The sequence below is a fragment of the Lithobates pipiens genome, unplaced genomic scaffold (genome assembly GCF_037356315.1).
Source record: "Lithobates pipiens isolate NorthernLeopardFrog02 unplaced genomic scaffold, aLitPip1_a1.2 Scaffold_23, whole genome shotgun sequence".
Classification (NCBI taxonomy): domain Eukaryota; kingdom Metazoa; phylum Chordata; class Amphibia; order Anura; family Ranidae; genus Lithobates; species Lithobates pipiens.
The window spans coordinates 68,553,972-68,569,286 of record NW_027507785.1 but is presented as its reverse complement, the minus strand read 5'-3'; the positions used below and the strand labels follow the sequence as shown (position 1 = coordinate 68,569,286).

At 43.5% G+C, this 15,315-nt stretch overlaps 1 protein-coding gene across 4 annotated transcripts in view; it reads left to right on the top strand.

Annotated features, from left to right (window-relative positions):
* LOC143927637 (deoxyribonuclease gamma-like) overlaps positions 1 to 14,598 on the top strand; it is a 63,319-nt gene extending 48,721 nt beyond the window's left edge. For all 4 annotated transcript variants that reach the window (XM_077451820.1, XM_077451822.1, XM_077451819.1 and 1 more), the window contains exons 7-9: positions 3,242 to 3,399; positions 5,528 to 5,621; positions 11,761 to 14,598. In XM_077451820.1, the coding sequence (XP_077307946.1) occupies positions 3,242 to 3,399; positions 5,528 to 5,621; positions 11,761 to 11,838 (330 nt within the window). In that variant the 3' untranslated portion in view covers positions 11,839 to 14,598. The remainder of the gene's footprint in view (positions 1 to 3,241; positions 3,400 to 5,527; positions 5,622 to 11,760) is intronic.
* The last annotated feature ends 717 nt before the right edge of the window (positions 14,599 to 15,315 follow it).

Below are 15,315 nucleotides of genomic sequence, written 5' to 3'. Positions count from 1 at the left end.
TGTTGGTCACAACAGTGGTGTTGTCTTCGTGAGTAACAGTCAATTTCACTGGGTAGCCCCACCTATACGGAATATTGTGATTCCTCAAGGCTTTGGTCACTGAAACCAACGATTTCCTTTTTAGCATCGTATACTGCGAGAGGTCCGCAAACAATTGAATGTGAGTAAATTTTTCAGGGGGGACCTGCTGTTTTCGAAACGCCATCATGAGCTTCTCTTTGGTTTGAAAAAAGTGCACTCGCATTAACACATCCCTAGGGATGTTATCTGGCAGATGGGATGGTTTAGGCAGCCTGTGTATTCGATCTACCTGCATCTCCGCTTCATCAGTGGAGGGAAGGAACGCACACATGAGTTCTCTAGCATATTGTTGTAGATGCGCAGGGAGGACGGTTTCAGGGACACCCCTTATTTTGATGTTATTTCTTCTCGACCTGTCCTCAAGGTCTGCGATTTTGCTCTTTAGCCAGGAGATTTCATCTGCCTGCTCATGAAAAGCGTCAATCAGTGTGTTGTGGGAAGTTGCAAATTCCCCCATTTTTGATTCGATATGGTCAACTCTGCCACTCACCTCCCCCACCTCTGTTTTAAAAGAACTGACACATTTCAACATGTCTGCATGCATGGAGGTGCGGAGGGAGAGCAGCATCTCCTTGAGCATGGTATCTGAAACAGGTCTATCAGCAGTAGGGAAAGCACTAAAGGGGTCTGCTAACTCCCTTGTGTCCTCCAATGAGTCCTGCTCCGTGCTCACCTGTCTGCAGTCTTCCTCCAGCCTGGGTTTGGACTTCACAGGGCTGCATGAGTTTGGAGTGGATGCCGCTGGCGAACGTCCTCGCTGAGCACTTGTCGCTTCAGGGCTGGATTCGTTCGACCTGGAGCTACACGAGGGAGGCGGAGGCGAGTCAGCACCGCCGGCGCCATCTTGCCGCAGGCCTCGCTCCGCCGGCTTGAAGAAATCCGCCAATTTCTTCGGTTTGGCCGCGTCTTTCCGTTTGCGGGACATGCCGGCCGAATCTGTGGAGTCTCCGGTCACCGGGAACACAGGCAGGAATGCTGTCCGTCGCTGCTATGTCGCTGAGGAACCTTCGCTGGAACGGAGCTCACTGCCTAAGCGTCCATGCACCAGCGCGCGGTAGCCACGCCCCCCGCAATAAGCGATTATTGATTGGTTTGCGCAAAAGTTATAGTGTTTATAAAAATAGGGGATAATTTTATGGCAATTTTATTAATATTTTTTTTTTTTTGCTAGTAATGGCGGCGATCAGCGATTTTTATTGTGACTGCGACATTATGGCGGACACATAGGACATTTTTGACACATTTTTGGGACCATTGTCATTTATACAGCAATCACTGCTATATAAATGCAGTGATTCCTGTGTAAATGACACTGGCAGTGAAGGGGTTAACCAGTGGGTGGCAGTGTAGGGGTTAAGTGTTGAAATTGGACGAGCGATCATCTGCTTTTTTTTGCACGCTAGTCTCATTTCGAAAACAAGAGACTTAGGCCGCGTACACACGGGCGGACTGTTCGCCCAACTTAGTCCGCTGAACAGTGTTTCAGCGGACAATCCGCTCGTGTGTGGGCTTCAGCGGACTGTTTCAGCGGACAGTCTGACGAACAAAGTCTTACGGAATTTCCGTAAGACAGTCCGTCCAAACTTGGTTTCAGCGGACAGTCCGCTCGTGTGTAGGCTAGTTCGACAGACTAAGTTTGGCGCATGCTCAGAAAGGATTTACACGGCGAAGGTTGCATTGCAGTGTATTGGACGTCGAATTTCTCGTCCCGTCGTACGTGCCGTTCACGTCATCGCGCACGCTTTCAGCGGACTGTCTGCTCATCGTGTGTGGTCAAGTCCGTTCATGCAAATTTTGAACGGACTGTTTGTCGGATTGTTTGACGAACTTAGTTGGGCGAACAGTCCGCCCGTGTGTACGCGGCCTTACAGTATGAAAATTCTCTTAAGACAGAATACAACTTCCCACGTATGTATCTACATTCTAATGTGTAATTGGAAGTGATGTATTGTACATGTGACCCCTTTTCTAGCCACACCTAGAGCGATGCACAATCGGAGTGTTGAGAAGTTTTCATGCATTGCGCTTTGTTCTGAAAAAAGATTTTTTAACATGACAAGGTAAATAAATGTATGGGCGGCACAGTGGTGTAGTGGTTAGCACTCTCACCTAGCAGTAAAAAGGGTCGCTGGTTCAAATCCCAATCCACAACACTACCTGCCTGGAGTTTGCATGTTCTCCCTGTGCCTGTGTGGGTTTCCTCCCACACTCCAAAGACATGCAGGTAGGTCAGTTGGCCTCTGTCCAAAATTGGCCCTAGTATATGAATGGGGGGCTTGGATTGTGGGTTCCTTGAGGGTAGGGACCAATGTGAGTGTACAGGGCTAGGGACAATTGTAGACACTCACTCAGGTTGAACTGGATGGTCTGGTGTCTTTATTCAACCTTACTAACTATGTAACTGTATATATATATATATATATATATATATATATATATATATATATATATATATATCAATACGTGAGTCTGCATATTCAGATATCAGGCACAATTGCTTGCCCCCACTGTGATTCTACACAACAGGAGCTGATCAGTGGGTCCCATGGCCCTAATGTCTGCCAGCACCCGCTGATCATTCTTTGCAGAACAGCGATCTGCCTATATAAATAAGGCAGATCGCTGTTCTGTCAGTAAGGAAGGCATAGATCCTGTGTTCCTGCAAAGCATCTATACGAATCCTTGCCTTCCACTAGTAAAAGCACCTCCCCACTACACTGAAACACCAGCTAGGCACACAATTAACCCTTTGATCCCCCATAATGTTAACCCCTTCCCAGCCAGTGTCATCAGTACAGTGACAGTGCATATTTGTAGCACTGATCACTTTATTAGTGGCACAGGTCCCCAAAAATGTGTCAAAAGTGTCAGTTAGGTGTCTGATTTGTCTGCTGCAATATTGCAGTCCCGCTATAAACGTTGGAAACGTTTGTCTGTACTGTCATGATCCGACGTCGAAAACTGTGTATTAATGATTAGATTATCGAAGGATTGATCTGATTGCTGTTATTTTCCTCCGATTTTCTGATCGTATGTATTAGGTATTAGTGAAGAATCCACAATACATTACCCAATTATACTGTATATGTGTGCTCTGGCGTTTTTAGTTCTGGGCTTTTTAAGGTTTCAATTATTCACAAATCTTATTTTTTAAATGCAGAATATTATGGTGCTGGGAGATTTCAATGCTGATGGAGCTTACGTCTCAGGGAAGAAAATGAAAACAATCAAACTGAGGAGCGATAAGAGTTTTCACTGGTTGATCACAGATGACAAAGACACAACGGCCACCAACACAACGGACTGCTCCTATGATCGGTATAAAAATATATTTAATGAGAACCAATGAGAACAAATCCCTCTGTGATAAAATATTCGGTATATGGCCAAAAGTGGCCAAATGCCCATCACACCTATAAGAGCTTACTGGATCTCCCATTCCAAAAACAATGGGCTTTAATATAGAGTTGTGCACCCCCACCCTCACCAAACATTGCTTGGATATAGGAAAGTTATTTTTTTTGTTTTAGCAAAAGAGAAATGCAAAGTCACTTCCATTTACAATTGCCGTGCCCCTGAAGAGCGATCGCAAGGAGCGGGGGTCTGACTCTGCCCTCCTGAGCCCCCTGTACTGTGCCTTCCTAAACCCCCAGTACCATTCCCTCCTAGCCCCCCAATACCATACTATCCTGCCCTCCCAGTACCGTGCCCTCCTGACTCAGCAATACTATACCCTCCTGACCCCATAGTACTATTCCCTCTTGACTCCCCTGTACTCTGCCTTCCTGAACCCTAAGTACCATGCCCTCCTGACCACCTGTCCTGCTCACCTATATCCTCTGCCTTACTGATCCCTATACACTGCTCTTCATACTGCTAACGTCTGTATACTTCTCTTCATCCCATTGACCCCTGTACACCACCCTAAATCCTATTGACCTCTGGATACTGCCCTACATCCTACTGACCTCTGCATACTGTCCTACATCCTACTGACCTCTATACACTGCCCTACATCCTACTGACCTCTGTACACCGCCCTACATCCTACTGACCTCTGTACACTGCCCTACATCCTACTGACCTCTGCACACTGTCCTACATCCTACTGACTTCTGCACACTGTCCTACATCCTACTGACCTCTGTACACTGCCTTACATCTTACTGACCTCTGTACATTGCCCTATATCCTACTGACCTCTATACACTGCCCTACATACTACTAACCTCTGCCCCCTACTCTACATTCTACTGACCCCTGTACATTTCCCTACATACCACTGACCTCGATACACTGCCCTACATACTACTGACCTCTATATATTGCCCTATATCAGTGATGGCGAACCTTGGCACCCCAGATGTATTGGAACTACATTTCCCATGATGCTCAACTACGCTGCAGAGTGCATGATCATCATGGGAAATGTAGTTCCAAAACATCTGGAGTGCCGAGGTTCACCATCGCTGCCCTATATCCTACTGACAGATAGCCAGGCTTGAATGTAGTCAAGCAAATCAGCCTGAAGTACCAGATGTTCTGCATTAATGATGAACTCTGGAATTAGCCTTGTGTGGGAGTGACCAATTACTCCCCAGACATGAAACAAAAAGTGAATTAAAGTAGTTGCAAAGGCTCAAGATTTTTTTAACTTCATGCATTCTATGTATGAAGGTAAAAAACCTTCTGTGTGCAGCAGCCCCCCCCCCCCCCCAATACTTACTTGAGCCCCTTCTTGATCAAGTTATCTCTGGGGACTTGCACTCCTGATTGGCCTTTGGCAGCAGTGGGAGGCATTGTTTCCTGCTGCTGTCAATCACAGCCAGTGAGACAATCAGGAGACGGAGGGGGCGGGGTCAAGGCGCAGCTCGTTGTCTGAATGGACACACAGAGCAGCGGCTCACCTCTGGTGCCCCCATAGCAAACTGCTTGCTGTGGGGGCACTTCGGAAGGAGGGAGGGGCCAGGAATGCCGAAGTGGCACTCGAGAAGAGGAGAAACTGGGCTGCTCTGTGCAAAATCACTACACAGAGCAAGTGAGTATGATATGTTTGATTTTTTTTTTATATAAATAATGAGACTTTAATATCACTTTAAAGTGAATGCAGAGTTTCTCACTGAAGCTACATTTTAAGGAGGATACGTTTATATTTTTATTTTGACATTAGTTTTGTTAGATTTTTCTTCATACCATCTTTACTTTTTTTATTGGGGGCTTGCTAGTTAATTTCTTTTTAAAAAAAAGGGGGGTGCCGTCTCCCAGTGATCTTCTCCATGATGTCCATGTAGACCTTTACCTCTGAAAGGTTGCCTACCCCGACCTTGGGGTAAACAGAATGAAAGCTGTTTTTGACGTTTACTTAAAAAAAAAATGTTATATAATTTTTTTTAAATAATAAAAATGTGAACTGATTCAAGAAATTATTGTGTTTTTTGCCTTTTAGAATAGTCGTCCACCAGGATCTCCTCCAATACATTGTTCCAGACTCCGCCAAGCCCTTTAACTTCCAATTGGAGTATAATCTGACAGATGAGGAGGTGAGCTGTGGGGTAAATCAGGGGGGACATGTTTACAGATGAAAGGTTTCACCCCAGAAATTGCTGAAACTCTTAAATGGGACTCCTGCCAGGACAAAAAAATCAATAGTGAATTTATATTGAAAAGCCATTTCTTCACGTCTTTTGTTTTTTGGATACACTAAAATAACCTTATATAAAATAATGGGTCCATGGTGGAAAATGAAAAATGTACTATGAACAAATAAGGGAATTTAAAGTGTATGTTACCTCAAAATATATCATTTACAGTATGTGTCTGTGCTATCATGCACTTACATTGCTGAGAAAAAGTATTTGCCCCCTTCCTGATTTCTATTTAAATTTTTTGCATATTTGTCACGTTTAAATGATTCAGATCATCAACAAAAATTTGATATTACACAAATATAAGCCGAGTAAATAGAAAATGCTGTTTTTAAAGCGTTAGTAAACCACAAAAAAACTTCCACCAAATGGTCCCCTGCAGGATAATAGCATATTGTGCTAGTATGCATCGCATACTAGCACATCATGAAAGACTTACCTTTGAAGGAGGTCCTCCAGCGGTAGAGGCTTCCATGTTCACCCAGTCTTCCTTTCGGGTTCGCGGGCTTTGGCTGTTTGACTTGCCGAGCTGCGATGACGTCACTCCCACACAATGCGCAAGGGATTGAATAGTGTGAGAAAGGGAATGGACTTTATAGGCACGTATAAAAAATTATTACAAAATGTATTAAAGGTTCACAGATCATAAATACAAATACACAATGACAATATGAAAATACAATACAATACAAAACAAAGAAAAAAAGGGACCCAAAGATGAACCCCAGAAGGGGGGGAATGCCATTTTTGTGTACTTCCTGTGGAGTAGCTAATTCAGAAGAACTTCCACTGGAGTGTGGCATAACACGATGGGGTGTTCACTTGTCCCGTTGGTTTAAAAGGTGCTTAGTGCTCAACACGTTTCGCAATTGAAAAATCACTTCTTCAGGAGATTCTGTTCAATTAGAAAATACATTGTTTAGACATAAAGTAAGCTAAATATAGTACAGAAGAGAGAAAAACATTACGTCATTATGTATGCATTTCGCGTGAACTCACCACTCTTGGTGCTTGGTATGTTCTCAAATGTGTCCCGCTGACAGAGTGCCACTGTTACCCCACAAAGGAAGCCCCTCCTGGTGTTGGAGGAGAGATGAGCCCAAAGGCCCCACTAAGACCCCCCAAGGGGAACAGTAGATCTAAATTGCAGATTGCAACATGGGGGTGCATCAGATAACTACGAGAAAAAAAAATTATATATATATATATATATATATATATATATATATATATATATCAACGGGTACAATGCGCAAGGGAATCATGGCACGGCTTTCTCAATGGAGGGCACGTGGTCCATTGTGAGCACAGTGCGCTGATGAGGTCGCCGGCTGCTACTATGGTAACTCTCTCCAAACGGTGCATGCTTAGGAGATATTTACCTTTTTTTAGGCTTACTTGTAGGTACAAGTAAACAATAGAGACTTTATTACCATTTTCATGATGATTTCATTTATTAAGGGAAAACAGCTGCCCAAACTTGCGTGGCTCTATATGAAAAGGTAATTGCCCCCTAAAGCTAATTGGTTGTGCCACCCTTGGCGGAAACAACATCATTGTGGAGGAAATTTGGCGCACTCTTCTTTGCATAATTGTTTTAATTCAGCCACATCGGAAGGTTTTCCAGCAGCAACAGCCTGTTTAAGGTCATGCCACAACATCTTAACCAGGTTTAAGTCAGAACTTTACTAGGCCACTCCAAAATCTTAATTTTTGGGGGGTTTTTTAGCCGTTCAAAGGTGGACTTGCTGGTGTGTGTTCAGATAATTGTCCTGCTGCATAACCCAAGTGCGCTTGAGGTCACGAATTGATGGCCCGATATTCTCCTTCAGGATTTTCTGGTAGAATGCAGAATTCATTGTTCCATCAATTCTGGCAAGATGTCCAGGTCTTAAATCTGTAAAGCAGCCCCCGACCATCAACACTACCACCACCACGTGTGACTGTTGGTATGATGTTTTTTTTATGAAATGCTGTGTTTGTTTTACGCTGGATGTACTGGGGTGCACACCTTCCAAAAAATGTACTTTTTGTCTCATTTGTCCACAGAATATTTGCCCAAAAATCAAGATGTTTTTTGGCAAAAGTGAGACGAGCCTTTGTGTTCTTTTTGGTCAGAAGTGGCTTTGGCCTTGGAGCTCTCCCATGGATGCCATTTTTGCCCAGTCTCTTTCTTATTGTTGAATCATGAACACTGACCTTAAAGTGGTTGTAAACCCTTACAAACCACTATGACCTACAGGTAAGCCTAGATTAAGGCTTACCTGTAGGTCCAAGAAATATCTCCTAAACCTATACGGTTTAGGAGATATTTACCCGAAGACAGCCACCGCTGTCTACGGCGCATGCGCCGTAGACAGCGGCGTGCAGGCTCACTGGGCAGGCCGCAGATCGCTTCGATATGCTGTGAGTGTCGGCTCCCGTGCTCATGCGGGAGTGACGTCATCGCAGCTCCGGCAAATCACAGCGCCGGAGCAGCGAGACAAAGAGGAAGACGGAGGACCACTTCAGGGGCTTCGTTCTCAGGTAAGTTATTCATAATGAACTAGTATGCTATGCTTTGCCTTGCAGGGTGTGTTTTTTTTTTTGCCTTTACTTCCTCTTTAACTGAGGCAAATGGGGCCTGCAGTTCTTAAGATGTTGTTCTGGGTTCTTTTATAACCTCCTGGATGAGTCGTTGTGCTCTTGAAGTAATTTTTGTAGGCTGGCTATAAGGGTGGCCAAGGTTCACCACTGTTTTTTTTTATTTGTGGATAATGGCTCTCCCTGTGGAAATGGCTTTGTAACCCTTTCCGGACTGATACATGTCAGTGACTTTGTTTCTCATCTTTTTTTTATTTAATTAAAATTTTTATTAATTTAAATTTTTTAAATTTCTTTAGATTGCAACATAAGGTGCGGCTTTTTTAGATCTTTTAGCGTGTTTCACATTGCGAGGCAGCCTCTTTTTAAGTGATTTCTTGATTGAACAGGTCTTGCAGTAATAAGGCCTGGGTGTGGCAAGTGAAATTGAACTCCAAAATATAAATATGTGGTTAATCATAGTTCATTGGGTGGGGGTGGATTACTTTTTCACATAGGGCCAGGCAGGTTTGGAAAGTTTTTTTCCCTTAATAAATGAAATCATCATTTAAAAGCTGGGGGGACATGTATAACAGAAGAGACCTCTAGGGTCTCTTCTGTTTTAAAAAGCCTGCCTGTGATTTGAAAGATCCCGAGTTTACTACCAATTTAATAAATGAAATCATCATTTAAAAACTACATTTTGTATTTACTTGGGTCATCTTTGTGTAATATTAAAATTTGTATGATGATCTGAATCATTTAAAGGGGTTGTAAAGGTAAAAAAAATGTCACCTCAATGCATTCTTAATGCATCGGCGGGGCCGAGTGATACAGTGAGTGGCTATGGCCGCCGGCTGTATCACGGGAGCGCGCCCGCTCACATGAACGTGAGAAGTCCTTGCGGGGGGAAACCGAGACAGCCGCCGAGAGACCCCAGGAGACCTGGTTCGGCGCCACTCTGTGCAAAACGAGCTGCACAGTGGAGGTAAGTATAACATGTTTGTTATTTAAAAAAAATTATAATAATTACCGTTACAACCCCTTTAAGTGTGACGAATATGCAAAAAAAAAAAAAAAAAATCAGAGAGGGTAAATATTTTTCACAACACTGTATGTTTCAATCTAGTCTATTCTCTTGTGAATGCATTGTGATCCTGCCAGTCCCCCTTCTGCAAACTAACCACACCAGACACAGAAGCAGATCCCTCCTAGTGTGGCCAGTTTGCGTATGTACCTTCTAGTTGTAAGCTGTGCCTATGTACTTCCATGATCAGATTGCTACTGACATCACCCCCCACCACAGGGGTGGTTAAACTGGCATATACCCGGGTACAGCTGCACACTACCATTCATGTCTATAGGAGGCTGTACACAGCATCTGGGCTTTCCAGGCAGGGTGAATACGCTGGAATTTACATCATTTGGCTCAGGTGTCCAAGTGCCATTGTCCCTATATTTGAATGGATGCGAACTTGATGTTCAGACTACAGCTGGCCATAAACTAGTAAAATTTGTTAAAATTTGTTGTTTTAAGAACATTTGTTGGATTTTCTAATCGTTAATGAGCACACATCAATGGTCTCAGGAGGCTTTACTGTTGACATGACACGGGACTTTTGGTAGCGCTCACCTTTTCTTCTCCGGACAAGGTTTTTTCCAGATGCTCCAAACAATCTCAAAAGGGGATTCATCAGAGAAAACGACTTTTCCCCAGTCCTCAGCAGTCCAATCCCTGTGCCTTTTGCAGAATATCAGTCTGTCCCTGATGTTTTTCCTGGAGAGACATGGCTTCTTTGCTGCCCTTGTTGACACCAGTCCTTCCTCCAAAAGTCTCCTCAATGTGTGTGCCGATGTTCTCACACATGCCTACTGCTATTCCAATCCTGACCAAGCTCTGCACTGGTGGTGTCCGGATTCCGCAACTGAATCAACTGTAGGAGACGGTCCTGGCGCTTACTGGACATTCTTGGGCTCCCTGAAGCCTTCTTCACAAATGCAGTGGAAATGTTTTTTTTTATGGGATTAAGTTCATTTTAATGGCAAAGAGGGACTTAATTAATTGCAATTTATCTGATCACTCTAAAATTCTGGAGTATATGCAAAGTGCCATCATAAAAACTGAGGCAGCGGACTTTGTGAAAATGAATATTTGTGTCATTCTCAAAACATTTGGCCACGGCTGTACACACCAAATAGTGAGCACCACACACATAGCTGGAGAGTCCAGTAATCTAACGTTTATTAGTCCTTGTTTGGAATGACAACAGATGTTATCGCCAAACACCAGAGGTTACAAGGTCCTCCTTCTAGGAGACAGAAATCTTGCGGGAAAAAAAAAGGTTTCAGAAGCTTATTGGCCATTTTGATAAGGAAATGCTGAAGCAGTCAATGGGGTTGATTTAACAAATGTGAAGAGACTGCACTTTTGCAAGTGCAGTTGCTCCAGAGCTTAGTAAACGAAGGGAAGCTCTGCTGACTTCCATTATCCAATCATGTGCAAACAAAAATGCTTTTTTTTTTCCTTGCATATGAATGGATATTTTTTGTAAAGTGAAGATTTATCTCATTTACTAAGCTCTGAATCAATCGCACTTGCAAAGTTTTATGCCCCGTACACACGGTTGGATTTTCTCACGGAAAATGTTCGATGGCGGCTTTTTGACGGAAAATCTGACCATCGGTAGGCTCCATCGGACATTTTACATCAGAATTTCCGACACAAAATTTGAGATCTGGATCTCAAATTTTCCGACAACAAAATCCGTAGTCGGAAATTCCGATCGTGTGTACACAATTCCGACGCACAAAGTTCCACGCATGCTCAGAATCAAGCAGAAGAGCCACACTGGCTATTGAACTTCAATTTTCTCGGCTCGTCGTACGTCACCGCGTCTTGACGTTCGGAATTTCCGACAACATTGTGTGTATGCAAGACAAGTTTGAGCCAACATCCGTCGGAAAAAAATCCCACGGATTTTGTTGTCGGAATGTGCGATCGTGTGTACGCGGCCTTAGTCTGTTTGCCATTAGTAAATCAACCCCAATATGAACTAAAAATTTCTTTCATGACATGTGAACTTGGAAGACCAATTTTCTTCAAATCTCAGACAGTTTACATCAGCAAAATACATTACAAGCCGGTACAAACAGCCAAGTTTGTTTTTTGCTCCCGCAACATTTCCTTTATATCAGGGATATGCAATTAGTGGACCTCCAGCTTTTGCAGAACTACAAGTCCCATGAGGCATAGCAAGACTCTGACAGCCACAAGCATGACACTCAGAGGCAGAGGCATGATGGGACTTGTAGTTTTGCAAACAGCTGGAGGTCCACTAATTGCATATCCCTGCTTTATATCCACTATTAACCTCGACATGAGAATAAAAGGATCAAGGTTCACAATCCCACAATGAGCTTGTAAAACCCCATTTGATGACCTTACATTCATGATAATATATATTTATTACAGACTCTGGCTGTCAGCGATCACTACCCAGTGGAAGTAGAACTACAACCATTGAAAGGAAAAGGTGGAAAGAAACAGTGATGGAACATACTGCAGAAATGTGATCTGGGACTGAATATCGTGTGCAGCAGTACGGCCCAACCTCCAGAACCACGATCTACCTCACTCACATTATTTTGTTTGCTGTCAGAATCATGGCAAAGGCAGCTATTTTGCCGGTGGTGAACCAATGTCCCAAATATCGAGGCCTAGATTTTTCACATGAAACCTTTATTGAGAGAAATATGGAGGCTGCAATTGCCAACTTTTTATTCTGTAAGCTCCATGTGGCTGTCATGCTGATTAGGTGGCTTCTAACAGAACTTAATTTGTTTTTAATTACATGTAGCCCGGCACTGTAAAAATTAGGTTAAAGTGGTTACAAACCTCAGACATAAAATATGAACAAAGCATATCCTTCTATAGTGTGTACTTGTCTCAGTCTAGAGCACTAAGTGTCATTTCTATCTGTTGCTCCCTTTCTCTGCTATCAGCATGAATCACTTCTCACAAGTTTCCCTGCCACCAAGAGACAAATAATGACAGGGGAGGGACCTTCAGCTGATTGACAGCCTCATCTCTATTCCTGTGTGCATGGGGGTGTGTCCCTTCCCTCCAATCAGCTCTCAGAGCTCTCCTCACTAAGCTTTGCAGAGTGTAAATTCAGCTCTCCGCACCTTTTTTTTAACTCGCAGATAAGCTTTACAAATTCTGCACTTTGAACAGATGCAGAGAAGAGAAGACTGCAGATAAACAGATGCAATGGGGGTTATTTATGAAAGGCAAATCCACTTTGCACTGCAAGTGCACTTGAAAGTGCACTGAAATGAGGGGAAGCTCTGCTGATTTTATCATCCAATCATGTGCAAGCTAAAATGCAGTTTTTTTATTTTCCTTGCATATCCCCCTCAGATCTACAGCGACTTTACTTCCAAATGCACTTGCAGTGCAAAGTGTATTTGCCTTTAGTAAATAACCCCCATTGCATGTGGGAGGATTTGTTTCATCTCTGTGTATCACCTGAGGCCAGTCACTTCAACAGGTATTTGTAATGCCGCGTACACGCGATTGAATTGTCTGGCGTACTTAGTCCGCTGAAACGCATTTCACCGGACAATTCGATCGTTTGTGGGCTTCAGCGGACTTTCTCAGCGTGAAGTCCGGCGGACTTAGAAAGTATTTTTGCAGTCCAATCTTTCCGCCGGACTTGGGTTTCAGCGAACAATACGTTCGTCAGTATGCTAGTCCGGTGGGGACTAAGAATGAAGCATTCTCAGAAGCAAATTACGAAAAGGAAGCTATTGGCTACTGTCTATTGAACTTCCTTTTTCTAGTCCCCTCGTACGTGCTGTACGTCATCGCGCTAGCAAACGCTGGACTTTCTGTGTGTGTCCGTGTGTGGCCAAGTCCGTTTGGTAGAAAGTCTGCCGGACTATCCGCCGGATTGTTTGCCGGACTAAGTACGCCGGACAATTTCGATCGTATGTACGTGGCATAAGGGTTTACAACTACTTTAATGCAGCTTTCACTGCACTATACACCTAGTCTTCAGCACTGTACAATGCAGACTCCGTTGGGTCCAACAGCACTCCTCTTCTGAGTTGAATGGTGGCTAACATCACTCCACCTATTTCCTGTGAACCTAAGCTGTCATGGTGAACCCCTGGGGGGGGGGGGGGGGTGTGCATCACTATGTTGGTCTGGCCCCACAGCTGTAAACATGGCACCACTCTACAGTATTGAATGCTGCATGCCATCTCTGGCGGAAGACCCAAACACAGGACACGACCAGCCAGAAAATACCTGGATTAAAAGTGTATCTAAACCCAGGAACAAAAGTATAATATATTTCAGCTTACTCGTGCTTGGATGTGGCGGCTGCATTATTTTTATTTCAGGCTTCTACTCCCTTTATTTTTACCTGCCAATAACACAGTACTTACCCGAGTGACAATGCTTACTCACCGAGTGCTAGTAGGGGGATGATAGATTTTTCTTAACATTCTGTTGTTCTGCTTCCAATAATCTTATTCTGATCTAAATACTCAAAGTTTTGAGTATAACGATCAGACCGCTAACAGCAAGCAATGGCATTCCTCATGTTTCTCTTAAGGTAAACCCAATATTTGATATTCCTGATATGTGCCTGCCGTACCATGTACTTGTATGAAAAAGTATCCTGTTCTCTTTGAAATGCTTCCTTTGTATAAAATCCCTGGTGTTCGTGCCTGTTCCTCTGCTTTCCTAGCAAAAAAACTGATCACACTAGGCCTAGAGGCGATTCAGTTCGCATTGTGCGCTATACATGTATTTCATTCATTCATTCATTCATACGAGCACAGCGTGGTCAGTTTTCTGGCTGTGCTGAGAACTCAGCCTGCTCTCCTCCAACGATCAGACTTGTCCTAACACACAGCCCACCTACCCGCACAGCTATTCTCTGGGAAGACTAGTGTGCTGCTGTTTTTCCTCCCCCCCAGCTCTCTGGGCTCCTGATAGAGCTGAGAACAGAGGTTATGTAACCACTTATAAAAAAGGGAAACAATTTTTATATCTATACACAAATGTTTTTTGCCTTTCATTTCTATTTTAAACTGAATGGGTTGTTTTACAAGGTGAGGGTTTACATATACAGTACTTTAAGAAAGGCTTCCTTTAATGATCTCTGAGGCCAAGAGACACATCAATGTCATTAAATGTCCATAAAAATATAACCAGTGTATTTTCATTCATTTGTTTTATAATGCTTGCAATGGAATATCTTTAATGTTAATGAATATAATAAAACATTTTTTTTTTTAACAGTGTGTTGTACAGGTATGTGTAAGGCTGGCCTGTATTTGTGGGAGGAGTCAGAGAGGGCTATTTAATCCTCCTCCTGTGTAATTTCCAGGTCCTTGCAGAGCTTTGTGTCGGCTGAAACAGTGGTGGCAGTGCCTCTCTCAGTGCTCCTACCGGGGAGTAGTTCCACAACAGTTGGAGGGCCCCAGGTTACCTATCCCTGGCCTATGCCAACAGAAGTGGCATAATTCAGCTTTAATCACATTACACAGTTGGCTTCATCATATTCTGGGAAAGGAAAACTAAAGTAGGCCAGAGATTTTGCAACTTTCTTCCCTTTCACCACAGGTTGCTTGTTTTTCCCCCATCATCAAGGGCCAAACTTTTTCTTAGCTTTGAGTGGACAGCTGTCAGGTTTTTATTGCCGTCTGTGTCCTTATCAGTTATTACATTATGAGGGAAAAAAATATGGACGCCACCACTGATATATTTAGAAAAGTGAGGTCATCCTTATCACCTGTAAGAAGCATATAGGACAGGATATGAGACCTGTCTGCCCACTCATTACAGGGGAGTGATGAGGGAGGAGTAAGGATCAAGAGGATGACAACCCTGGATCAGTAATGACAGATCACATACGTTATGGAATACTACAGAGCTCATCACAGAGCGACATCTGCACAGGAATGGGCCAAAAGGAGAGGTCTGAATAGGTGCAGAGCTGTGCATACCTCGGCC